At 40.4% G+C, this 26,140-nt stretch overlaps 1 protein-coding gene across 7 annotated transcripts; it reads right to left on the bottom strand.

Moving 5' to 3' along the window:
* Window positions 1-16,375: 16,375 nt before the first annotated feature.
* LSMEM1 (leucine rich single-pass membrane protein 1) lies at window positions 16,376-25,854 on the bottom strand. Of its 7 annotated transcripts, none has more exons than XM_027658411.1 (6): window positions 25,174-25,249; window positions 24,943-25,059; window positions 24,096-24,216; window positions 21,583-21,714; window positions 18,393-18,530; window positions 16,376-16,777 (listed from the first exon to the last, which is right to left on the bottom strand). In XM_027658411.1, exons 4-6 carry the CDS (start codon window positions 21,707-21,709, stop codon window positions 16,590-16,592), a joined length of 453 nt encoding a protein of 150 aa, XP_027514212.1. In that variant the 5' UTR covers window positions 21,710-21,714; window positions 24,096-24,216; window positions 24,943-25,059; window positions 25,174-25,249; the 3' UTR covers window positions 16,376-16,589. The 7 variants fall into 7 exon arrangements, with proteins under 7 accessions (XP_027514212.1, XP_027514203.1, XP_027514184.1 ...); XM_027658402.1 differs by lacking the exon at window positions 24,096-24,216 and adding an exon at window positions 23,350-23,535; XM_027658383.1 differs by adding an exon at window positions 23,350-23,535 and having other exon boundaries at window positions 24,943-25,243.
* Window positions 25,855-26,140: the final 286 nt, after the last annotated feature.

The raw sequence follows: 26,140 nt of genomic DNA, 5'->3' as shown, positions 1-26,140 counted from the left end.
CATCTTTTACCATAGTAGTATTTATTAGAAAAATCACAGTTCTGAAGCAGCCAGCCAGAGTGATTGGCTTATAGTACTCTAATATATGAAGTGCTCTGTCCTCCAGGAATCTTGCTTACCTTGCTCTCTTTCTCCTTCTTGTACTAAGGGAATTGCAACATCTTCCAGTTACCACTAATACACAGATGTGTTGTACATCTTCCTGACTTGATTATCATTTGTTTGGTTTATTATGATACCTAAACCATCTGAATTTGAATTTGCTTTGTTCGAGTCAAAATACAATCACAACAAAAAAACCCCAGCACCTCTTGCAAAGAGCTTACACTAAAAATAGACACAAGAAAAGGGAAGATATGTACCACCTGGGAAGTACTTGCTTGAGCCATTACTTTAGGTAGAGAGCTACCTAATCACATCAAACAAGCAAGAAGGGATAAAAATCCAATTTCTTCAGATTGCTGTTGTGCTTCCCCTTCTTCGGAGTTACAATGCTGTGCTAGACGAATCCCTAAAAAGACCTTCCAACAAATCATCTGATGTCATGTTGCATTCAGTGATGACACTGTGATCCACAATATCCTGGGAATCTTTCATCCTGGCAAACTGACCTTGGACCGTCAGAGTTACTGCGCCTCTCAGTGGTGGATCAACCTGAAGACTACTTTGCTGAAAACCTGTCTTGTGATACATGTAGAATTTAATAATGTCAACAAATGCAAACAAACAAAATCACAGAATAACTAGGCTTGGCAGAGGCCTCAGGAGGTCTGTAGTCCAAACTTCTGCTCAAAGCAGGATCACCTGAGAGCTCAGACCAAGTTCTTTAAGGATTTATAGTGTCAGTTCTTGACAAACTCCAAGGTTGAGACAGTACAACCTTTCTAAGCAGCCCGTTCTAGTGCCTGACTGTCCTTATGAAAAAAATGTACCTTATATCCAGTCAGAACCTCTCTTGTTTCAGTTTATGCTCCTTATCTTTCATCCTCCTGCCATGCACTGCTTTGTAAAGTCTGGCTCAGTCTCCTTGATACATTCCCCACAGACATTAGCAAGGCGCTGTTAGATGCCCCCAAAGCAATCTCTCCTCCAGGCCAAAGAAGCCCTCTTCCTTTTATGGGTTCCTTGTATTTGGAGGGCCTAACACTGGATGTGGTATCTAAATGTGGTCTAATAAGTGCTGAGAAGTTATAGGGAGAAGTTATATAATAAAGGTTGCAAATATTTTTACATATGCTCACTGATCTACAAAAGAAACTGTAAGCTGTGCAGGTTTAATGCCATTACTTGGAACTGAGTTTGCCCTGAACCCTGAGATTATAATCACATTGTGGCATATTATTGTCATAGGCTCTGAAACTTGTCTCTTCTGCAGACAAATTTCTGATTTGCAAAGCTGTGTGAATTCCAACTTAAAAATAACTAGTGTGGCTCCTCAGAGAAACACAGATGTTACACTACGACATCCAGCATCAGCTTGCCCCTGTGCTACTTACTGTCTTGGGTGAGCACTACAATCTGAGATAGATGTTGCTGCAAGTGTATCCTAGCCAGCTGAGTTAAGAGAATTTAGTATTGATATATTCCATTTTCATGATAGGAAGCATTTGCAAATGAAGTAGTATTTTACCAGGACTGTTAAAAGGCAAATAAAGTTGAAGAAAAGTACTGTTAACTCCTGCATTTTAATAATATTGTCCTGGCTGGAAGTCTCCGCATAGAGAAGAAATGGTTTGGATTGCTAATGTGAGTCTGTCTAATAGAAGCTTCTAAAATAACCTTTTTGTAAGTGATACTACATTTTGGGGGGTGAAGGATAACATTGCAAAATGAGAGACCTAAAATTAAGTGTAACATTTAATGAATAATGGATTTCTGGACATTATTAGAGAGTATCTGTGGAATGCAGAAATGCTATGCCTTATATTTAGACAGAATAGAAAAAGAGGCTGTTTTGAGTTCTTCAAACAACTTTTTGAATGACACTCCAGAAACATGTTAGCATTTTCAACACAATATTGTTTGCTATGGTTATCAGCAGTCTATAAAAAACAGTCTGGAAAAAAAAAAACCAAAAACCTTTAATTAATAGGAGAGAAGTAATCTAGTTATGACTATACCTATATAAGTAGCTAACTTGAGATTTTCTGTCACTCATCACTATAGCACTACATTTCAGTTTTTACCTGGACTTACCATTGCAGTGTATATGTAGCCAGCATACTTGTTTGGTTAGATTTAAGTCAAGCAGTAAGGAGAGGTGATATCAAGGGTTCTTAAAGCAAATAGGATTGAACAAGTCCTTTTCTAGTTACCTCTACCACTACCAGTGTTGGAGTTCATGGCCACACTCTAGAAAGGTGCTACCATGTTTTGTTTTCTACAATGATGAGGACGAGGGTTCATTCAGTGTGGAGGTGCCACTAGGGTTAAGTCAGCCTATGCCCTGCATCAAAACTGCTTCCATAAGAAAAAAAAAAGACAGGTCACTGTCATAGGGAACTCCCTGATGAAGGGAACAGAAGGCTCACTATGCCAACCAGACTCATTTCTTGGGGAAGTCTGATGCCTGGGGCCTGGGTTAAAGGTGTGATGAGAAAGCTTTCTACTCCGGCACAGTCCTCAGTTAATTATCCATTACTGATTTTTCAGGTAGGCACTGATGAAGTTCCAGCCTAAGTCTGAGGGAGATCAACAGAGACTTCAGGGCCTTAAGATAACTGGTTAAGGAATAAGGAGCATGGGCTTCCCAGCTGCAGGGAGTAATCAGGGAAGTAAAAGGAAGAGCCAGCAGATCAATACCTGGCTCTGAGCCCAGTGTCACTGGAAGAATTCTGAAGTTTTGATCATGGATCAGTCATCATAACCCCAGGCCTGCTGGTGACAGATGGGGTACACCCGTCTCAAAGGAGGAAAAGGATCTTTGCACAAGAGTTAGCAGGACACTGAGACAGCTTTAAACTAGATTTGAAGGGGGAAAGGGATAAAATTAGGCTGACAAGATATAAGCCTGAGGCAGCACATCAGTGTGTGGACAGAAGGGCTGGCAGTCTCTGCCTACAAGGTTAGTGGATATGAAGCCAGCCTACTTCTGCACAGCCGCCCTGCTTACAATATTGCTGCATAACCACAGTCAGAAATCACTGCTCAACTGTAGGAGTAAAGGAGAGCAGTAGATAAGAACAGTGCAAAGACTGGTATTTCTGAAGATGGCAGGGGAAACGTGGTTGATCATACTTAGGAGTGCAAGACCTCTTCAGTGGTAAGAGCAAGAATCATAGTTATTGCACAGATCAGTGGGGTACCCATGCAATATGCAGGTTGCTCAGAGATTAGACAGGCAGGCCAAGGAGAGAGATCAAATGGCAAAATCATATTCCCTGGTAATGATATGGAGGAGTAGAGTTGGTGTGACCCTCATTGTCTGGACCAAAAGAGCATTGATCAGTTGCATCTCAGTAGCTGAAGGCATCTCATCATCTGTTTTTTTCCCCAAAAATGGTGTGTTGATGACTTTATCTCTGGGATATGCTACTGAGGTAAGAGCCATGAATTTAAGAGAAAAACAGTAGGTCCTCAATACCTTTGAAAACTGTTCCATGATAGTTGCTTTCACCTTAAAACACGAATCGTATATCAGGTATGGCTTGAGAGTATCTTTGAAGGATACTAAGTGGAAAAAAGTTAGCAGTGGTTGTTTGTTGGTTCTGTACTAGAAGAATTTGCAAATCCTTGCTCCTTCTGTGATGTTAGCACCAGAGCATGTGCTTTGTCTCTGCTGTTCCAGCCAAGAATTATACCAAGAACAAGAGAAAATTGTGTCCTTTTCAAATCTGTTGTTGTTAAATAATTGATCGCTTTACTGCCACCATGAGGACACCTTTAGAAACAATGCTTACATGGCAGAGAGTCTTGGGTTGTGGGAGACCTATGAAGCATGTTAATTAAAATGACTAATTTAAAAAATATATTTTGGCAGCTGAAGATAAATAAATGCATGAGAGATTTGTTTCCTGAGTTCCCATGGTCTGAAATTACAGATGACAGTCCTTCTGTAGAGGGTGAGAGAATTCATTTGGATTAAATTATCCTCTCATTTCCTTTTCTAAAACATCAGAAAACCTCCCTAACTGACATTTTTGCCTTTGTGTCAGAGATAGCATTAAGAATAATTTTCTATGATTGTCTCTTCGACAGGCAGAGAACTCATTTTAATCGATACATCATAAGCTGTTATTACAGCTATTTTCTATCTTAATTCAGCCTGCCCTTCATAATTATGTGTTTTTTTCCTGTTTTTTAAAAGCTGTGAATGGTGGCAGATTTCCACCACCTAGTGGAAAAAGTATGTACCGTCTCCTAAAAAGCTTTGCTCAGATTTCTCTTTAGTGTGTGTTCTAAATCTTCCCATCACCAGCTCCCTTTTACCAGCACTTATTACCAAAGTATCTTTCTTTTTTTTTCATTAACTAGTTAATGTACTCAGGTGTATACAACTCTCTTTGAAGGTGTCAGACATTATATATTCCACAAAAAAAATGTCTCAAAATATAGGAATTGTATCTCTGTGTTTTCAATTTAGTAACTTGTAATGTGAAAGGGAAACTGAAAAGCTTAAAAACTTGAGCAGGATCTGCCAATGAATGGCACTGCTTCCCTTCCTCTGCTTCATGGGGAGCCCTGATTCCCACTAAGGTGCAAACTCAAACTGTGCCAAAACCCACTGTATTTGTTCAAGAAGTGTTCTGTGTCAGGATGCTCTGCATTTTGGGTGCCAAGATCAAAATGCCAAATCAAGTCAGGGAAAATTTCCAGCAAGGAGAAGGTTAAAAAAATGCAAATGCAACTGGTGCCATTATCACCTCTTCCTATTGCTGCCAGGAAAGTCTCTACCCCTTGCACACCTATGGAGCATCCTCTCCCTTCCCACCTGTTCAACACTGAGCAAGATGCTTCCTTTGGCCTTAGAAGAAATTAGTTTTCAGATCCATCTTTGATCAGCAGTACGAGTAATAGAGTTAAGAATCTTTCCCCCTTTCACATCATACAGGTAGAATAATGACTCAGAAAAATCATGTTCCACTTGAATCAAGCAGGATTTTTCCTATTGTTTTTCATGGGGGAAAAACAAACAACCAAAAAACAACAAAAAACCAAATACAAACAAACAAACAAATAACCAACTAAAAAACCTCACCACGAAACCAAACCAAAAAAAGATGCCATTATCTGGTTCTTATCACTAGATCCTTGCAGTATTTAGCTTATCCTCATAATGACTCTGAATGACAAAAAGGTTACTACCACATAGCTTTTTTCCAGCACCTTATTTCCAGCTCACTGTCACTTCGTTCATCTGTGCTCAAAACTGAGCTCTTCAAAACTCCAGCTAATTTGCCATGTAACTTTGGAAGCCTGCAAACACACCTATGCAACAGAATATTTTCCTGAGAATTTAAACACCCTCCCCTTGCAATACTGATCATTTAGCATCTAGTTCACAGCTGTCTGCCAGGATTCAGAAATGAGCTGTTTGCACATCTCTCTCTCCTACAGTATGCAATCTGCTCAGTTTTTTAGAGCTCTTCTGATGAATCATAGTCTACGCAGGACAAGAAAGGCAACGGTAGTGTTATTGTCCCCTCCCCTACTTTGTCTACTAGCTCAAGGAGAGGCTGCTCAGCTATCCTATTGTAGGCATAAGGAGATTTCAGCTATTACTCACTATTTCCTAGGTAAAGGCTACAGCTCTTAAATTAGTGGGTGTTTAAATGTACCTTTCAGTGACACTTGTTAAACTTGTACCATTTACATGTAAAAAAATACATTTGAGAAAGAAAAGGTTTCAAGTAAAAGTGTCAGTAGTTAGGACTGCACCTGGGGAAGAATAACCCTGTGCACCAGTACAGGTTGGGGGATGACCTGCTCGAAAGCAGATCTGTAGATAAGGATCTGGGGGTCTTGATGGACAACAAAGTGTTCACGAGCCAGCAGTGTGCCCTGGTGGCCAAGAAGGCCAATGGTATCCTGGGGTGCATTAGGAACAGCCTTGCCAGGAGGTTGAGGGAGGTGATCCTGTCCCTCTGCTCAGTCCTAGTGAGGCCACATCTGGAGTGCTGTGTCCAGTTCTGGGCTCCTCAGCACAAGAGAGACATGGCGCTCCTGGAGCAGGTCCAGCAGAGGGCAACAAAGATCCTTCAGGGAGTGGAGCATCTCTCTTATGTGGAAAGGCTGAGGGAGCTGAGCTTGTTCATCTTCAAGAAGAGTCAACTGACAAGGGACCTCATCAATGTCTATAAGTATCTGAAGGGAGGGTGTCGAGAATGGAGCCAGGCTCTTCTTGGTGGTGTCAAGCAATAGGACAAGAGGCAACAGACAGAAACTGATGCTCAGAAAGTTCCACCTGAACATGAGGAAGAACTTCTTTGTGCAGGTGACCACACAGTGGAACAAATTGCCCAGAGAGGTTGTGGAGTCTCCCTCAATGGAGATATTCAAGAGCCTTTTGGATGCAATCCTGTGCCATATGCTCTGGCCTGCTTGAGCAGAGAGGTTGGATTAGATGACCCACTGTGGTCCCTTCCAACCTGACTCATTCTGTGATTCTGTGACTTTCATATGAAGTTGATGCCTTTGTAGGAGGAACAAGAAAATACAGTGCATGACTGGCTGGCAAGAAATTAACAGCAGGTGAGAAGTACAGTCTGTGGTACTCATAAAAAAAAAATCCCCCAAAGAGGTAACTTAATTAGAAATTAGCAACTCCATCGCTTTTTTAGATATCTAACAAAGAACTAGAACTAAGCTATGTAAAACAAATTGTTGGAAATTACCATAAAGACTTTTTACTTGTCAAGGACACCTGGAGCTGGCAAGGTGAACCTGGATGGAAAGTTTTCCAAATAGTTCATTGCATGCCAAGTAATGGTATTTATACTTGTTATTCCTAAGTAAAGTATAGGAGATTATATCAACAGTTCAGGAAGGGTGAGTTTCCCTTCCAATTAGACTGTGCAACACTTTTGTGGTTGCAAAATATGGAGCCTACTGTCCTTTAAACGGAAACAGAATGTTGCACTGAGGTGCACAGAACTATGAAGTATCTGTTACAAATAAGATGCTTCACTTCCTACCAAGATGGATAGCTAAACTGACTATAAATACCAGTCAAAATTCCTTATACACTAGAATGACAAATTCTTTCTTATCACCTTAAAGCTGTGTTGAGCTGTTTTAAGCTGCAACAGGTTACAATCGCTCAGGACAGAGAAATCAGTTAGCAGCTATCTGATCAGGACCGAGCCCAGGCCACAGGTCCCCCAGAAGGAAATCTGTATAGAGAGGAAACTGCAGTCTCTCATCAATGAGGGGACTGACCCATTTTGAATAGACCCAGCTCTGTCTGTAGTATTTACCTGCAGAAAGAGGCAGTTTGTTGACTACTGGCAGGTATAACATCATATTGGGACAGCTAGTGTGGCTATTTCAGTAAGATGACAGAAATTCAAACTACAAATCCCAGATTCTTACAGAAAGGGAAATGCTGGTCCATAAAACATAATAGAGGCATTTATTGAAATAATCAAGTTCATCTTTACTAGCTTTGCAGTATATTGGGAAGGGTTCTTTAAGTAGCATAAGAATTTCTCCATCTCAAAATGAGTGAATAGATCATGGATATAAAGTTGCCCCTTGCACTACAACAATTTTCCAGAGGGCCTACATCTCCCCCAAATTAATGCATATGCCTAATCCTTGCCAAAGTGTATGCCTCCATGTCAATGATTGTCTAACAGGCTTATCAGTACATTCTCCATCAGTGTGTGAATGGCCATTCTAGTCACTGGTAAAATGTCATTTTATAACATATCTAAGAAAGGAAAATATGATGCTGAACAGACAAGTGCAGATCCAAGTTAATCACCTCTCAGAAAACAGTATCCCAGCTACCAGGCCTGGATAATGCCACCTGCTGAGCCAAGGACTCTTGCCCCATCTGCCCCCAGGCAGAGCTGCATTTCATATATTCACGGAGGTCACCACAGACCTTCTCCCACACAACACACTTCACTTCCCCCCAGAAGGAAAGCACACAACAAGCTTCACTTCCCCCCAAAATTACCATCCTCACCTCTAAGATGGGCTAAGGATACTCCTAAGACAGTCCCTATCCCAGGTGCCCCACATACATCAGCAAAGCAGATATTTGAGAGGTCCAGGTTTTCTGAGATTGTCAGACACCATCCCTCTGTTCATCTTCATCTTCCAGTGCAGACCTCACCTGCCTGCTCGCTCCTTGCTTTCTGTGAAGGGGAATGCTGAATGGCTCTCACATGTCTCAAAAGATATTTACATTGCTTAATTCCTTCCTTTCGAGACTTGATTTGATCATGACCCCCTGGTGTACTGTTGTAGTACACAGCAGAGAAGTTTCACAGACCTCAGGTAATGGAGTCAGCAGTGACCGGTGTGCAAATACTGAAGTGAAGATTTAAACTAGTACATGTTTGTGTTACACATTTACACGTGTACTAGATCACATATCTCTCTTTTCAAGGTAATGTGTTTAATCAGCTGCACTTTCACCAAGCCTCCTTGCTCTTTCTCTATCTATAAGCCTGGCAAGTACGTGCTCAAGAATTTCCATCAAAATAATAGGCACTGAAAAACTCATTAAAAAAGGCATTACTGCTGGGAGGGGAGGGAAGAAAATAAAAAAGCAAAAGCTACTGGAGAAAACCAGGCTCTTTGATAGCAGGCTGAACACCAGCACCTTTCGGGCTGGAGCGCGCAGCGGCAACTCATTTACTCTCGCAGCTCCCCCCCCGCGCCACGCCCATCCCTGAGCCACCCCCTCCACACACCCTCCGCATCCCAGTGGGCCCCGCCACGCCCCGTTCCCGCTCCTTGCAGCTGCACCGCTTTCCCACGGTGGTGCCTCGGGCCCCCCAGGCTCCTCCCGCATCCTTCCTCTGTCCCGGCGGCCGTCACGGCCCCGGCGGCCGCCAGGGGTGGCCCTTGGCCGCCCAGAGACCCTTCTCGGCCCTCCCTGGGCACTGCTGACACAGGAATGGGAGAATGACGTGTTCCCAACACTCCTGCCAGGAAATGCCTTTCGTGGCCGGTGGCTGCCGCTGCCCTCTGCCCAGGTGCCTCAATAAAAGGCCCCGAAGCAGCTGCGCGGGCTGTAGGTGGCTCTTCGGGGAAGACACAAAAGCCATGAACAGAGTTAGGGAAGAGCTTTTATCAGCTTATCTCGATGTCTTGTCAGTACCACCGTTCCTTAAGGAGGAGGCCTTAAGCGAGCCCAACAGTATTTATTTATAGGTGCTGAATCAGTTCACTGGATTTCATTCACTCCCTGTGCACTTCAGCAAGCTGACTCGCTGTCCATAGCTGAGGACCCTCTAGCTGCAGATTTTTGTACAAAGCTGAGTGTAGTTCAAGCCAGAACCTGAACACTACAACCACAGGGAGCTGGAGTATTGACTCATCATATTCATCTCAAGCAATCCAAAAGCTGCTTGGGATCAAAGTAGCAGCTCTGGTACACCAATCTGAACAAAATCTTACTAGTGAGCATCAGCATCTACGAGATGCATTTCTAAGAAAACTTGCCTTATACTCCATGATAAGCTGAACAGACAAGTTGTTTCTTTGGTTTTTGGTTGGGGTTTTTTGTTGTTGTTGTTGTTGTTGTTGTTTTTTTTTTTTTTGGGGGGGTGGGTATTTTGTTTGTTTTTAACCAAAAGACTACACCTAAAATTCTATTAAAATTAGTACCATTAGTTTCTGGGTTTGTTATTACTGGTTCACAGGTAGAAAACTTGTCCTCCATTGTCTAGTTTTAAGGCTTGCTCCAGGAGGCAGGCAGGCAGGCAGTCACTGATGATGCACAAAAAGAAATAGAATCCATATACCTTCTGTTAAAAACAAAAACAAAAAAAAACCCCAAAAACAAACAAACAAAAAAAATATTGTTGGTATCACCTACATATAGAATCATGGAATCATAGAATGGTTTGGGTTGGAAGGCACCTTACAGATCATCTAGTTCCAGCCCCCTGCCAGGGATACCTTCCACTGGACCAGATGGCTCTATGCCCCATCCAGCCTAGCCTTGAACACTGCCAGGGATGGGGCATCCATAACCTCTCTGGCAACCTGTCCCAATGTCTCACCACCCCCACAGTAAAGAATTTTTTCCGTATATTTAACCTAAATTTCCCTTCTTTAGTTTGAACCGATTACTCCTTGCCCTATGTCTTGGTCTGAGAAAATTTGGAGGGGCAGAGAACTTGGACAGAAGTTTCCTCCCTCGGATTCACTACCCCTGGTTTCTCCAATGCAGAGAGAGACTAAATATGCCCAGATGAAAGTGAAAAAATAACTCTTTACCAAGAAGAAATGCTAACAACAATATTGATAAAACTGGGTTAAGTCAACTGATGAGGAGAAACTCCTCAAACCCTGCCCACCAGACCAAATCAAGATGGCAGCCGGCCTCCCCCACCTGGAAAAAACACACGTGGCCACAGCACAGAGAACAGAAGGCCACCCTTCCACATGGTTCCCCTCCCCCACACCTGAAAAACAGGAAGAACGGTGGAAGAGTCGGTGCTGGGAGGAAACAGTGGATAGATGGGATTCAATACCAGTAGACGCTTCTGTGACACTGGAATGAGATTGCAGTGCTGGTACAGGCAGTCGGAGAAGGGCTCCAGAGCCCCCAGGTGACTGGAAAGACCCATAAGACACTTGTTAGATCCAGTGATGAGACTTGGTTGTTGCAATTTCCATGTTTGTTGGTTGAAGTGGTGATCACAGTTTAGATCTGAGGTGGTGGTAGAAGTCCAGGGTGGTCTGGGAAGCCCCAAAACTCAGGCTCAGATGGGAAGGCCTCTGGTACCTCCCCTGCAGTGGGGAGTTTTATGCTTGATGATGTAATACTGTGAGTCACAGGATACTTCAGGAGTCTTTGACACTTTCTAAGATGTTGCAGCTCTCTCTTATGTCTATTATGAGCTCATTATCGTCCATTATGACTCATCATAGAATCATAGAATCAGCTGAGTTGGAAAGGACCTCCACGATCATCAAGTCTAACCCTTGATCCAACACCATGCCACATCCAGTCTCATCTTAAAAACCTTGAGGGACAGAGAATCCACCACTTCCCTGAGCAGCCCATTCCAATGTCTGATTACCCTCTCTGTAAAGAATTTCTTCCTAACATCCAACCTAAACCTCTCCTGGCAGAGCTTAAGATCATGTCCTCTTGTCCTGCTGCTGGCTGCCTGGGAGAAGAGACTGATGCCCACCTGGCTACAACCTCCTTTCAGGGAGTTGTAGAGAGTGATGAGGTCTCCCCTGAGCCTCCTCTTCTCCAGGCTGGACAACCCCAGTTCCCTCAGCCTCTCCTCATAGCTCCAGTCCCTTCACCAGCCTTGTTGCTCTTCTTTGGACCTGCTCCAGCACCTCAATATCCTTCCTGAGCTGAGGGGCCCAGAACTGGACACAGAACTCGAGGTGTGGCCTCACCAGCACTGAGTACAGGGGAAGAACCACTTCCCTGGACCTGCTGGCCACACTGTTCCTGATCCAGGCCAGAATGCCATTGGCCTTCTTGGCCACCTGGGCACACTGCTGTGCTCATTTTCAGCTTCCTGTCCATCCAGACTCCCAGGTCCTTTTTCTGCCTGGCTGCTCTCCAGCCACTCTGTCCCCAGCCTGTAGCACTGCAGGGGGTTGTTGTAACCAAAGTGCAGGACCCGACACTTGGCCTTGTTGAACCTCATCCCATTGGAATCAGCCCAACTCTCCAGCCTATGCAGGTCCCTCTGCAGAGCCCTTCTACCTTCCAGCTGATCGACACTCCCCCCCAGCTTGGTGTCATCTGCAAATTTGCTGATGATGGACTGAATCCCCTCATCTAAATTATCGTGAACCTTCAGGCTTAGTGTGAATGTCCCAGGGAATTATCACAGCTGAATCATCTGTGTAAGAAAAAAGAAACACTACCCCATCTTGCAGGGTTTGCCCCTTTCCTTACCTTGTTTAACACCCAGCTTGTTGCCTGAGGTATTGAATGTGCACATCTGCAGCCCCTGGCCTGGTGTCCACTCTGCGCATTGATTGAGCCATCAGCACCAATAGCCCAGTCTCTTACAGCCCATGGGCTGTCACTGCAGGTGGTCCAAAGTTTGAGTCATTAATCACTAGCATTCAGTCTCTCTAAAGGCGGCAAAGCACCAAAACACCAAAAAGGCGTATTTGGAGAAAAGAAAAGGTGGATACCAGAATTTCTGTGTAACCCAGAACATCCTATCACTACAGCTCCTGGTGAATATCCACCCATATAATTTTGAGTACTCAGGGAGAAGTCTTCTGAAGAAAATACTTCAGTGTTGCTTTAAGAAAAAAACTAAAGGTTTTAAAAAAGAACACCCTAAAAATGGGAAGTTAATGAATTATCCATGAGCTTTTGCATAAGAGCAAAGGGTGTCTGTGAGTTTAAACATTTTATATCACCTTGTAGACAAACACTGTTTTCTAAAGTCGGTTATGTGGTGAAGAAGATATTAAGATTAAATGAGCAGTGCAGAGCTCAAAAAGCAAACCCATAATTATTAATAGATATTCAAATTGTCAGGCAATCGATTTTTAAATTGTCTTTTCACCGTTGTGTGTAATGTGGTTTGCCTCAAAGTGATAAATTAGCAGCAGCACTGTGCTGTGAGTGTTTCTACTAGAAGGTTCTCATTACCATTCAGAGGTTTTGCTGGCTCGTCAGTGAATCGTGGATAGCATTTCGATTGCTGAAGTGTGGCCCAGAAACCAGAAAAAGGATCGGAAACAGAGTCTGTAAAAGCCTTTTCTTGAATTCTAAGATTGATTGAGTTCTTGAATAGGACTAACTTCTTTGGCCTTAGTGTTACTATTTCTCATGAATCTCAGAGGAATTGATAGAACATTCAGCCCCCCTCCACCCCTCTCTTTAAATCGTAGTATTCTTGTTAATCTGTCAGGAAAATAAGAACATTAACATGTAATGGACCAAATGTGCCTTTTTTTCCTTAATTGAAAAGAATGTTCCTCTTAATCCCACTAGCACAAGGCTGAGATCTAAGGTAACATGACCCCAAGGAAGGCAAGCAAATGTCTGCACTAGCCAACCCTCTACTATTTAGTACTGTATAGTCTCCCCACACTTAGTTTCACATAGTCAGATAATGTCTGATGGTTTGAGGTTAACAAGAACGTGGACTGTTATGGATGTCTGGAACAAAGGAATGAATTTCTCAGCAAGCTAACCAGGGGAAGAAAGTATTTTGTCTATTGATGCTACCCAGCCACCTAAAGATTCAGCCAACACTTCAGGGACTGGCATGATGATGCCTTTGATGGAAGCTGGAGGTATTTTCTTGGTTAAGTCTTCTAAGTGTTTATCTTTGCTTACCAGCTTTTCTCTACTATTGTCCAGGTTTATTCAGCAGAAAATTTCCTGAAACCATGTTGTCATTTCAGGAGTGATAGTACTTGCAGCACATGAGTGTCAGTGGCACATTATCAAATCTATCTGAACCCTCTGTGCACCCTTTTCATTTGCAGTGGACTAAGAGAAATACTAAAAGGCAAATCACTCTGTGTAGATACCTCTACAGGCTGCAAATAAGAGAAAAAGGAAAGAAGCAGTACTATCGAGGACAACAATTGTGACTATTGTAAGATGAAGCTGTTACTGTCAGATTGTCTTCCTCCTGTTTGTGGTTGTAATGCCAGACATGGCAAAGGTTCTTGAGATGTGCAGCCATGTCTGCAGGAGACATTGTAACATCCATATACAGCACAGTGGTTATGCAGTTGGAGCTTGGAGTTCACTAGTCACTTAGCTGTTTATTCAAGATGAATTATGGGGCTCTAGAATGAGCTGAAATTCACTTCAGGGTCAAGTTTGTAAAAGATTTTAAAGGTCCAGTATTGGTTTCTTTGGGACTACTTCACTGCCAGTAGATTAGAAAGAAATGTTCCCCTAAAGGAGCCACTACTTGTTTCCGCTTAGGGGGTACTTGATCTGAGAAGCCATAAGCAGCTGTAAGCAGTGCTGCCCCATGTCTTCCTTGACTGCAAGTGTATCCAACAACAACTGTGTTTCAGCAGCACTAACAGGATGAGCCTTGGACCTTTGCACTTTTTCAGTCACTGATCTCAGTTGCTGATCACTGCAAGCAAAGAAGCAATTAAATATGAAAAGGTTGATCTGGGGTGTCAGTCCTGTATGATACTGAGCATGCCTGTACATTGTTATGCCCCAGCTGGTCACAGTTGAGGGCACTCAGCATCTTGGAGGATCAAACCATGGAGTGAAAAAAACCCCAACACTTCTAATCAATAACAGAGACAGAAAAAGTGGATTTATTATGAGTACTGTTTGAACAACCATGTTAAGAGTAATTGAGGACAAGATCAGAGAGATGAGGAAACTTTCATTTCTTGGGGCGCTGTTGCTCTAGGACACATTTTATTTACAGTCTCCTGCCAGAAAAAGAATCTATGGGCTCTTGGTATCAGTTTCTGTTTGACCACACCGACCGCTCTGATAGCTGAAGTGGAAATGAGGGTGAAATCCATGTGTTTGAGATTGCCACTGAGTGCTAAATACTGGAGTTGTTTCTCCCTGCTCACAGGTACAGATATGTGTGCATATCTGTGCCAAAAGGCACATTTGGTCCATTACATGTTAATGTTCTTATTTTCCTGACAGATTTACAAGAATACTACGATTTAAAGAGAGGGGTGGAGGGGGGTGAATGTTCTATCAATTCCTCTGTACAAGGCAGGAACTCGAGAGCAGTTGCAGTAGCTACAATGTGAGTGGGAGAGATGAGAACTTAGTACTGTCACTAAAAAGCAGGTGACAGCTCAGAGAAGAACAGAGAAGCAACACTACAAGTGTCATGTTTTTAGTCTTAAGATAGTGTTTCTTTTGTCATTTAACAGCATTTACAGAAGGATATTCCTTACAACTTTTCTACATCATTTTTATCATTCCCTGATAGCTATATTTGAGTCATCTTTATAAAAACTATTTGAGGCACCTAGAGGAGATAATTACAACTACAACTGGGAATTAAAAGCAGGAGTAATAAACTCTTAAAATGGAACTTCATGGTTTTCATGTGAATAATTTGACAGTAATACATCAGGAAAATGAGAGAAGATGATGTAAAACATAGGTGTAAAGCAAAGCCCTCCCAATAAAAGGAAAAGAATTGCTGGGCAAATCCAAGTAGAGTGATACCACGAAAGTCTCCTGGACTGAGTTCTTCACTCTGTTGTAGACAATGAAATAGTCATCACAGAAAGGACTGTCATTCTGGAAAAGAAGACTGCAGTGCAAGCTGTTGACTTTGGTGATTTTTTTTGTAAAATTGTCCAGAAGAGATAAGAAAGAATTGGATGAGAAGAAGAACTCAAACTAAAAGAAAAGATGTTGGACATATTCCATAGTGTCAGCTGCCATCACACCGTCATGATGGGAGTAACCAATTTATTTATTGATATTGGAGGTGCCTTCATAATGTATGTTCCAGTACCAGGTTCTGAATACTAAAATGACAAAGCACCAGTCTCTTATGGGTTCACACTTTCATATGTTGGTCTCCAGAACTGTGTAAATTCAGAGTGAGAAAGTGTCGGCTCCTTTCACCCTCTGAGGTATTGCTCCACTTTAAAACCATGAAGGTTCCGACCATATTTCACCTGGCCCTTCCCTGATAGTGGCCAACAGCAAGTATAGGGAAGAATACAAGAACATGTAGCATTTTTCCCACATAACTTCATAAAAACACTTGGCCTTCACCCAGAAACTTCCCTCAGATTGCAAGTACAGCATATTAGCATTGCTATGAGATGGGTTTGCTATGATGATGTTATGAAATTAACAGACTGAGTCCTCTAAACCCATTTTTCATGTAAGACAATAGGACACCCACTCAGTCAATACAAATTTGGGCTGAATATGGCATGTTATGAAAGGGTTTGTTATTATTCCAGTTTAGAGGTTTTCCACAAAAAGAGTAGTAAGTCAGTGTATTTAAATGGACAGAAAGGAAAACCACAGAGCTCTATGGCAGAAATGAATTTATTTATAAGTTATTAAATCCGAAGTTATCCTTAAATACAAATAATATTAAAAATAAACACAAAACTTGTACCAAAGACACAGGAGAACGATTAAGTGAACAAGGTCATGCTGGAATCATGTGAATAGAAATCATGGTTTTCTGTAATTGTTCACTTACATTTAAAGTAAAACTAGGCCCTTACCCCTGCAATTTACAATACACAAGGAATCCAGAACTCTTGCCCCAAATTGTTGACAATCTGTTGTTTATTGTGACTCCTATGGGCTTAGTTTTAAAAATCTACGTCCAAATAAACCAGGATAAAATATTATTTTCTAATATTTTTCATTCAGTTGGCTTTTCCAATGCTCCGGTGACCATATCATAATGTTTAAGCAACCTGTGTGACATATGTAAAAATATCTGAGTCATGAATATGCTAAATTTCATTCCAAAGAAGATCTATTCTCCAGGGACTTTGAGTTCAGCATGGGTTAATAGGTAATCATGAAGATTGGAAGACTTATCCTTAATTCCTGATTGATTTAGATGCTTTAATAAAATACTGTTAATTTTCTTCAGATCTTCTATGTTCTTCTTTTCAGATAGTAGTCTGCTTGATATTTGGTCCATCTTGTTTCTAGTTTGAACTTGAAAAGGAAAATGTACCACATTAAATTAGCAACATTTAAATCAAGAGCATCACTACCCTCACTTGCATTCCTGTGAGAGTTTGTAGGGAATTATGATGAACAAAAATATTAACCAGGAAAACAATTGCAGAACCTAATGATAAGAAGTTATACATTTGGTAGGTTTACCTGCTCACTGCATTCTTTAATTGTTTATTTTCTGTTTTGGTTTTTTTTTCACTTTAGTGCAGTGTAATAAAATATACTATGGCTCAGATAATTCTGCAGTCCTCAGGAGCATATCTATTCCATTAGTTTCCCCAGGATTGTCATTTGTAGGCCAGCCTCCTCTAGCAAACAAATGTGCGAGAACTATTTTTGTTTTGGCCTTCTGAAGTTAACAGAATTTACCCATGGGTTTTGAAGCTTAAGTCTAATAGTGTCAATGCTAAATGAATGCATGTATGTGGATTGCAAATATAATCTCAGATTATACAACATAACATATATAAACTGAAACACCACTGGAAATCAGTTTCAAAAACCACAGGCCTCCACCAACCTGAGCCCAAGCAAAGTGCTTTAATTCCTGTAAGAAGGCTTTTCACAATTACTTTATCATTCTTTTACTAGAGTAGCACATTACTCATTTTTCTATACAAGGGCTCTACTTCAGGCAGCTCCCTATTAAATAAATCTGAAATTCAAGTATAAGGTATTTCAGTTAGGATTTTACAATCATGTCACTTAAAATCTACTTTGCGTTTTTTACTTGTCTTATATTCCATTCTTTTAGTGCCTGTATGAAAATTTAGTTAGCATTAGAATTTCCTGTTCAAAAAGGAAAATAAAGATTTTTGCTATGTTCCAGTAAATTCCCCACTACAGGATATAAGAAATCTTGATTTTGCATGGATTCCAATTCATACAAAATAGACTTCCAAATTAAAATAATGCACCTCATATTCTGTTCAATACTATTACTCAGAAAGGCCCATGATGACAAGGGCTCCATAAACCATATTCATTGCAGCCATGTGTTTCGCTAAACCCACCCGATCAGTCCTAAAAAGTGGAACAGTAATGATGTCTACAGGTTCAATTCTACGTGCAAATCTTCATATATATTATCTAATTTTTTTTCTTATTTTTGAGATTTTCTTAGTTCCAAACAAACTTCCAATCAGTACTTAGATGACAACCCTCAGGTCCTCCTTCAGGTAACCTGATTTAAGTGTTACTCTGAGTGTAATTCCAGTTTCAGTTGAATGACACCAATACTGAGTTTTATCTGTAAAGCAGTGAAAGGCACATTGTCAAAGTACCTCACTGCCATACAATCACCTTTAAATTTCAATTTCATTTCCAGTCAGCATTTTTAGCAACACAGTATAAGCCCCCCTGATCTAAATTCTTCACAGCTGTTGAAGAATAAAATTGTGCCTTTTAGATCAAAGAGAGTTATTTGCCTGTACTTCTGCCCCCAGGATCAGGACCCACTGCCCATAAGCAGCCAAAGCCTTTGACCATGCAAATACAGCAGTAGCATGTCATAAGGTGCCATGACACATATCAGCAAAGTTCTTTTCCCATTGGCCCTACATTTTTAAGAACCAGTCTTTGGTTTACTTACTTATTAAGAATATTACAAATGAAACAAGTGCCAAACTGATGATCAAAGTAAGAATAAAAGTGATGAAGAACAAACGCTGATTTCCTGTGTTGCTCCCTGCCATGTTTTCTCCAGTGCCACCAGCATTCTCCTCCTCATCTGTTAAGAGATGACAAATCATTTGGTGATAAAGTTTGCTGAGGTTGGTTAAGAAAAACATGAGAAAATGCTTCTGGCTTCATTAAATGTTGCAGAATACATTATAATTTTGGCCAACAGATTTCATTTCCAGTGATATTGCATGAGAAGGAAAGAAACCAACTTAATGTACTCATCTTGAATTTGGAAATATAAAAACTAATACATCTGTTATAGCTGCTAGAACATATTCAAGAAAAATATTTCTGTTGATGAAATACACTGTTTTGTTGAAGTTGACCTGTTTTATGGTTCAGAGTTTTACAGCTGTTTTACATGTACAAAGGCTGCAATGGAGTTTCCGAAGGCTTTCTAAGGGCTTGAATGGACTTAACCTTTTCAGAAGAGAAGAGAGAAAAATTCATATTGAAAACCAAGGTATGGATTCATCCTACGCATTCATCCTCTAGATTTGCTTCTTTTTCTCTTTGATGATAGAAGTATACCTGGGATGATTAATCTCCCAAACTAAGCACCTCAGTTAAGCTCCTGATGTTGGATAGGATAAATGTAGGTCTTGACTGTCTTTAGGATTTGTTGGTTTCGTTCCAGTAAATAATGAGGTACCTATTCTCCCAGTTGCCAAGAACTGAACAGACTTTCATATGGAATACATAAGTCATCCTTTAAGCACAGGAAGAATGAGGGGAAAAAAAAGAAAAGCAGCTGCAGTGGTGCCCTCAAATCAGCTTGACAAGGCAGTTTATCGCTATTTAAAGAACATGTTGTGTACAGGGAAAGTAAGTAGTTTCTCTCATAGACACAGTTGCAATCAAATGTGAGGTGGCAATAAAGCCCAAAGATAACATGTGAATACCATGTGGAAATTCACGTGAATATAAAAATTTTATACTTGAGATAGATTCATTAGTCTCAAGTTTACATACTACTGTAACTACTTATTAAGATTTAGATTTATTTTCTGTTTGGGGGGAGGAGGAAGCTAATGGAATTTCATTTTCATGTCAGTCTCATATATACTAAAATTACATGCAAAATACTATAATTTATCCTCCTGTAATTGCTATCTTCTGAAAAGGAGAGTAGCATGTGCATCTGTGAAAAATATATTTCTAAATTGTGTACTTGTTTCAGCTGGTGGAAATCTCTGAGGTCTTTGCAACTGAGCCTGTAGCAATAAAACTGAGGGAAGGTTGCATATGCCATTACAGCACTATAATAATGACCCAACCTGGGGCTGAGCAATCCACTGAGCTAGTAGAAGATCTCTGGGAGTATCTCTAATTTTCTGTATTGTGTTTAACACACTCCTGCCTGTGAGTAAGCTGGAATGTTTTCATATTTGGGTTTTGAGGTTCTATTGTTATTCCCTTAGCATTCATAACAAATGCACCATATAGTAAGTGCCTGCACCAGTATTGCTTTCTAATCAGAATAATAAGGATGGGTGGGGCCTGCTACTGCTGCCTGTCAAGCATACTAAGTTATCAGGTCTCAAAAATGGTCTAAGCTCTGCCTAATGAGTGCTTCTTACTATTTCATCAGGCTGAACATCCCAGACTGCAGTGTTGTGTGGAATTGGTGAACACACATTCTTGCCAAACAGCAAACAGTGGGAACATTTAATCATCTAAAACATAAAGAAATTACTGGTTTGCTCTTACTGATGCAGTCAAAACGTATATACAGTTTAAATAGCTTTTTACATCTCTCTGATTTTCTGGCAAGAGAACCAGAATTTTATGCTGCTGAATAAGGCAGGTAAGGACTGTGAAAAAGTGATTTTATGTATTTAATTGTTGGGATAAGATATCTACAGAATCTCCAAGCTTAAAAAGTATTTTAAAAGAATAATCCTAGAAGGAACCAAAGCACTTTACAAATTTATGAATAAAATACATATTAGGCTACCTTTATTTACTGCTGAAATATAGGGAGGAGCATGCATGTGATTATTCCAGAGAACCCTATATGATTCCACAGAACCTTGTATATTTACCTGAAAAGTAAACAATACTGTCCAATAAAAATTGCAAAAGAGAGTGAAACAGTTACACCAAAAGGAGTTTCTTTGACATTAAAACCAAGGTATGCCATTGTCTCATTTTTTACATACAGAGTGTCAATACCAAGATAATCTGCATATGAGAATTAAGTACTTTATGTCTAACATATTTGCATTAAATGCAGAAACCAACACCACTCTAGTTAGTTGCATTAGGAAAATATAGAGGACTTGGAAACAGATGTAAGGAGAAGGCATTTAAGTCCCATAACAAGAAGCATGATTAAGTTATGGCCATTTGAAACTAATTTCATAATTGTTGATATCTAGATTTCTTCAGCCAAATTTGCCATTATAATAAGGGAAATAAAAGCAGATTCAAATATTGTTATGTGGAATGCTGCTGAAGAGCTCCAGGTTTTAAGATATTTTCAGGTCACAAAGACCTGAAATATATTGTAGTTATTGTAGTTATCACGAGTGAAAATATTCTTGTTAATTAATTCAATAAATAATATTAAACCAGTAGAAGTGTAGGAGCCATATCTGAAACTGTAAGTCAAGAAAGTCTGCGAAGTAAAATGCTTAAAAGTGTCATGGGATATTTCAGATAACTGGTCTGAGTCTCTAGGAGATGTGTCTTAATGGAATGAACAGAAATTCTCTGGTACTTCTATTGCCATGTGTGAATTTTAGTGCTTGGAAAGAGTTACAGTGCTATTTATGTAGTAGGTGTATGTTGAGCATTACTAGAGACATTATCCTGCAAGGGATCACCTCATAAACCCCAGTGGAGATGGAAAATAAGTTCAGGCTTGACAGTGAATCCCTAGCAAAATGCAAGGATTTTCAAGAACCTAATAACTTAAATACTCAGCAGGGATAGCTAAATCATTATCTGATCTGTCTAAATTAGGCCATTTTCAATCTTTTTCTTACATTTTTTTCAGTAAAGAGCTTGACATACATATTGGCCTGTTGTCATCAGTGACACATAATGTGGATTGTGCATATGGAAAACCTTAGAGCATAACCTATCATACCTACCTAGTGAATGCTGGGATTCATCTGGACAAACATTTAGCTTGTTTAGGTTGTTTAAGGAATCAACTACATAAAGCTTTCCTTCTTCATGTGTATCAGGCAGGTTAATTTCCAAGGAAGGCCTCTCCATTGTATCTAAGGTAAATAATAATTTAAAAGGTAATTTAACACATGGATATGGGAAATAACTGGTAACAGTTGGTGTCCTGTTCTAAGGAAACACTGAGCAGCCTAAACAACCCTTAAAATAAAGGAATTTGAAGGACCAGCACACTTACTTGAAGGCAAGGATAACTCAGTACATAGCACTTGTTTATTCTTGGAGATCGCTGAATATAACATTTAATTTCTACATGGTGCTTGTGTACATGTGTATACTTATGCATACACACACATATGCATGTGTGTGGGGAAAGAGAGAGAAAAATCAGCCTGATTGGCTCCAGCATTGATTTGAATGGTACTCACTCAGTTGTATAACCCTTTGGTTTGGTGAGGTAAGAGGTAGGGTGAGATTCTGACAACAGTGAAAGACAAACCTTCACTAACACTGACAGGAAGGATGTCACTCAGGTCCTCTGCTTTCAGCATCAAATAATTTAGAGATAAGACAGAGAAATCAGGTATAGGTATACGAGATAAGCAGCAAGAATACCTGTCTGCTTATACACCTTAGAATAATACTGTGAAGTTATTATTTGTGAAAAATGGAACAGAAAAATTAGTCTTCTAGACTGGACAAATTCTGGACAAAATAAAGGTTGATAGCAAAGCCTTTTCTTCAGACTAATACTCCTTGCTTTAAAAAAAACACTGGATGAGGCCCAAACTGCAAAAACAGTTTCTCTGTAGAGTCTGGGTGCATGAACTCAGTGAATGATTTTTTTATACAAATACAGTTTTGAAGGAATAATATATATAGAAAAGAAGCAATACCTAAGGAGGCTCCTCTGTGAATTGCACATTATTCCTTATCAGTCTTTTGGTTTTCTTTATGCCTCTGATTCCAAAAATGCCTTCTAGAAACAAACTACAGTTCTAGCCATAAGGAGATGCAGATGCTCTAAGTAGGCAGGTTTGACTACACTTGTCACTGAAAACTCCCTTTGTAATTATTGAAGAAAAATACATTCCTCCAGGTAATATTTCTCTTATTCTAAGATACATCTTTTTGAACTTAGAATTGCAGCCTAAATGTACTTTTTTCTTGCCCGTGAACATAAGAGGGGGAGCTCACAGAGATTAGTTTAGATTTGGAGTAGAATACATCTTACCATTTAGTATTTCATCAAAGCTCCCAAGTTCAGTTTTACCTGCCAACATAAATCAGCACTTCATGGGATGCAAATCTCTTATTGATGAAGGCTGTTAAGCACCTAAGGGTGATTTCTGAATCCTAGATGGGTTGAACTGCCCTCCTGATGTGCTTCTGAGCTTTCTTTCCTTCTCTGAACAATACAGAACACAGTGTGACCAGATTCCTAATATAGCAACTATATTTTAATTTTCCTAATTAAAAACCTAAAGTCTGAGGAATAAAGCCCTGAGTGTTTGCCTCAATAAGTCTAAAGACTAAGAACTTAAAGCGCTCTTGACAATGAGGCTTGTTCTTCTGCTAGTGGAGGTTGACAGGACTACATGGATATTTTCATATTTCTGTTTAATAGCATGTAAGAAAATATTACAGCTTATTTTTTACTCTGCTCAGACCTGTTGCTTCAAAATATAAAGAAAAGGTAGAAAAGCTGGCATAGTAGGGGTTAGCCTTACCTAGCGTATGACGTTTAGGTGTGCAGCAGTAACTTCAGGACAGATGGCTGTGCCCACTGTCCTTCCTCTAGAACATTACGTGGTGCCAGGCAGCACAGTCTGTGAACCACGTTCCCCCCAGCACTGGCTCTGCTCTGCTCTCTCCTCGCGTGCACATCCGTAGCCAACTGCAATCACTACAGAGCCCTGCATTTGAACAGCATGCTGAAAGTTACCACCTCATGCACAAAGGCTTTTGGTTATTTTTAGCTTCTGAAGAGCAGTTGTTTCTCTTGGGTATTCTGATTAGTACCTCCCTGCAACTTCAGGGAAGACTCTTCTTAACAACTTGAGCTGTAATAAGATTCATTAGTGGTATGAATTATATGTTTCTGCATTTACTGTTATTTTTTAAGCATTTGTGCATGTAACCACAGGGAAGATAACCATTACTAATGCAACAAAGTTTATATTACATTTGTTTGATTCCACTGACATGGCAAACAAAGGAGAAAGGATACAGACATCAGTGTTGCTGGCCAAAAGTATTCATTATTTCCCCAACAAACTAATGTAAACACTGAGGTTTTGAGATTCACTTTATCTTGTACTTAAAGACTTTTTCTCCAGTCTGACTTTTAAATTTCTTTTTAAGTTGTTGTGGTAAAATTAGAATGTAGAAAGAGAACACACTGAAAATTCTTCACAGAAAAAAAACTAAATAAAATCTAAAAGGTTAAAAACCAGCAGAATGAAACATTACTTACAACATAATTATATTCAGTTAATGTGCCAGTATGGAAGAAATCAGCCAGTGAAAATCACATGAAGAAAACTTGTTCTGCAGTTCTTCTCTCTACTTTTAGACCCATAGGAACCTGTTGAGTCCTGCAGGACCCATAAAGACAGCTATGAAAGACTGCCCCTTTCAGTCTATATTTAGCATTCAGCTTGGCTAAGTGTACTGACTTCACAATATAGAACTGCTAAAAAAGAAATCAGCACATACACAGCTCTTTTTTATTATATTGGAGTCGTGATAATATCCTGTCATGGAGAATGAGGTTTGTTACTAATGATCAATATTTCACTGACCTTTCAGTTAGTGCCAAACCTTTTAGGTTTAATGCCTGTTTAAAACTCATTTGCTATGCAGAAGAGTCATATCTATGACACTGTAGCTATGAGCAACCAGTTTGCTATGCAGAAGAGTCATATCTACAGTATTGTAGTCATGAGTATTTTAAAGGCATATATTAGAAAAACCAAGGTCTTTTCCTCCTTCTCCCATACGCCTTACAAATTCAAGTGGGACATTATCACGGGGTGGACCAATTTATATGCCGTCCTTAGTTGTTTAGAGATTAAATTCTGAGGAACTGTTGGTAAGTACTGTAATTGCTCCTTTGCCAACAGTTCTTTTGATCACTTTTTTCCTTGCTGATGTTGCAGAAGGTAATGTTACAGCACGCTGCACTGACAGGCAGCTGATGCTTACACAGAGGGACTGCAGCTCAAAATAATAAATCCTTTCTGAAGTCATTCTATGTCTAAAATTCTGAACTCCTTTAAACTGACAATAAACAGATCTTTCAGGAAACCGAGAGAATAAACCTGACTTATAGCTCCTACTGTGAAGCTCTGCCAATGCCCAGTCTGAGTAGCTGGGCCAGCAACACAAATGTAACAGCTCACTACTTTTGTGTGGGAGTCCTTCCTCTAAATAAGGATCTGCAAGCCAGAAAAAACCCCCCTCACTTCCATTCCCCAAAGTCCTGACACCAACATAACTGTAAGACAAGGACCCAGGCCTCTCCAGTTTTAAGCTTGAAAAGGTCTACAAACCCATCCGATCTCTGCAGGGCAGCAAAGCAGCCTGTCTGTCCTCCATCTCCTGGAAGCCATCCTGGTCACTATGGTTGGCAGCTACCATGTAACAGGGGAAAGGGCAACTACATGCTTGGCCACCTGCCAGGAAGTGCTGTAGAAATACTGGACAGGAAACTATTCAAGAGTGTTCCTTTACATGGGCAAAGGATGCCAAAGGTGACTACCCAGAAGCCACAGGAGAGGCCAGGGAACAGTTTAACTCAAAGGGGACAGACTTGGTCTGGGCACACACAAGCAGACAGCTGCTTCTAGTTCAAGGATCAGAAGTTTCTTCTTCACTTGTGTGACACTGACAACACATATTCATCATACTGCAGATTTCAGTTGAAGACCTTGATTTGGAGTCAGTGATCAGTTTTGTAAGCCAAACAAGTTGTTACCTAATTGATTATTTGAGGGGAAAAAAGGATAACTTAGAAGGTAAAACTCATTTGTCTATATAAATTTTCTGGAATAGGTTCTGCTGTAACCAGAAACTTGAAGGAGGGGGGACAAACAAACAAAAAAACCCAAACCCCTATGAAAAAAAACAAACCCCAAACCAACCAACTAACCAACAAACCACCCCACCCCAAACCAAACTTTCCCTTATCAGAGGAAGCAGCAGTTCTCAGGAGCTGGTGAGGTTTTTTGATGCAAGGTCTACTTCCTCTGCTGATAGCCTGACCTACCATTTTGAGAATGTAGTAAAGGAATAGCTTTCAACATTACAAACACAGGGGAGCTGGAAGGGCCTCCTGTAAGATAAGGGACAAGGTGTTTTGCAACACCAGAACTAGAAAACATTTGACTATTACAAAAACAGTGACAAATCAGGAGTAGGCTGTTGTGCAAGACCACATGCAAGTAAGATACACCTTTGAAACACAGCGAGAAAGACCGTCATGTAGCATCTACTAAACCTCTGAGACTAACACAACCA

This window comes from Corapipo altera, unplaced genomic scaffold (genome assembly GCF_003945725.1).
Source record: "Corapipo altera isolate COAL_440 unplaced genomic scaffold, ASM394572v1 1, whole genome shotgun sequence".
Lineage (NCBI taxonomy): Eukaryota > Metazoa > Chordata > Aves > Passeriformes > Pipridae > Corapipo > Corapipo altera.
The sequence above is the reverse complement of the archived record's forward strand: the minus strand, read 5'-3'. Positions and strand labels throughout refer to the sequence as shown.

Bases quoted from the DNA above. Each gene is read 5' to 3' on its own strand.
- LSMEM1 (XM_027658373.1), bottom strand. From the start codon at position 25,261: ATGGTAGCTGCCAACCATAGTGACCAGGATGGCTTCCAGGAGATGGAG. The intron at 21,715-25,173 runs GTTTGTAGACCT...TATTTACCTTAG, and splicing joins GCCCTGCAGAGATCGGATGG to ATACAATGGAGAGGCCTTCC. The intron at 18,531-21,582 runs GTAGGTATGATA...ATCTCTTAACAG, and splicing joins TGAATCCCAGCATTCACTAG to ATGAGGAGGAGAATGCTGGT.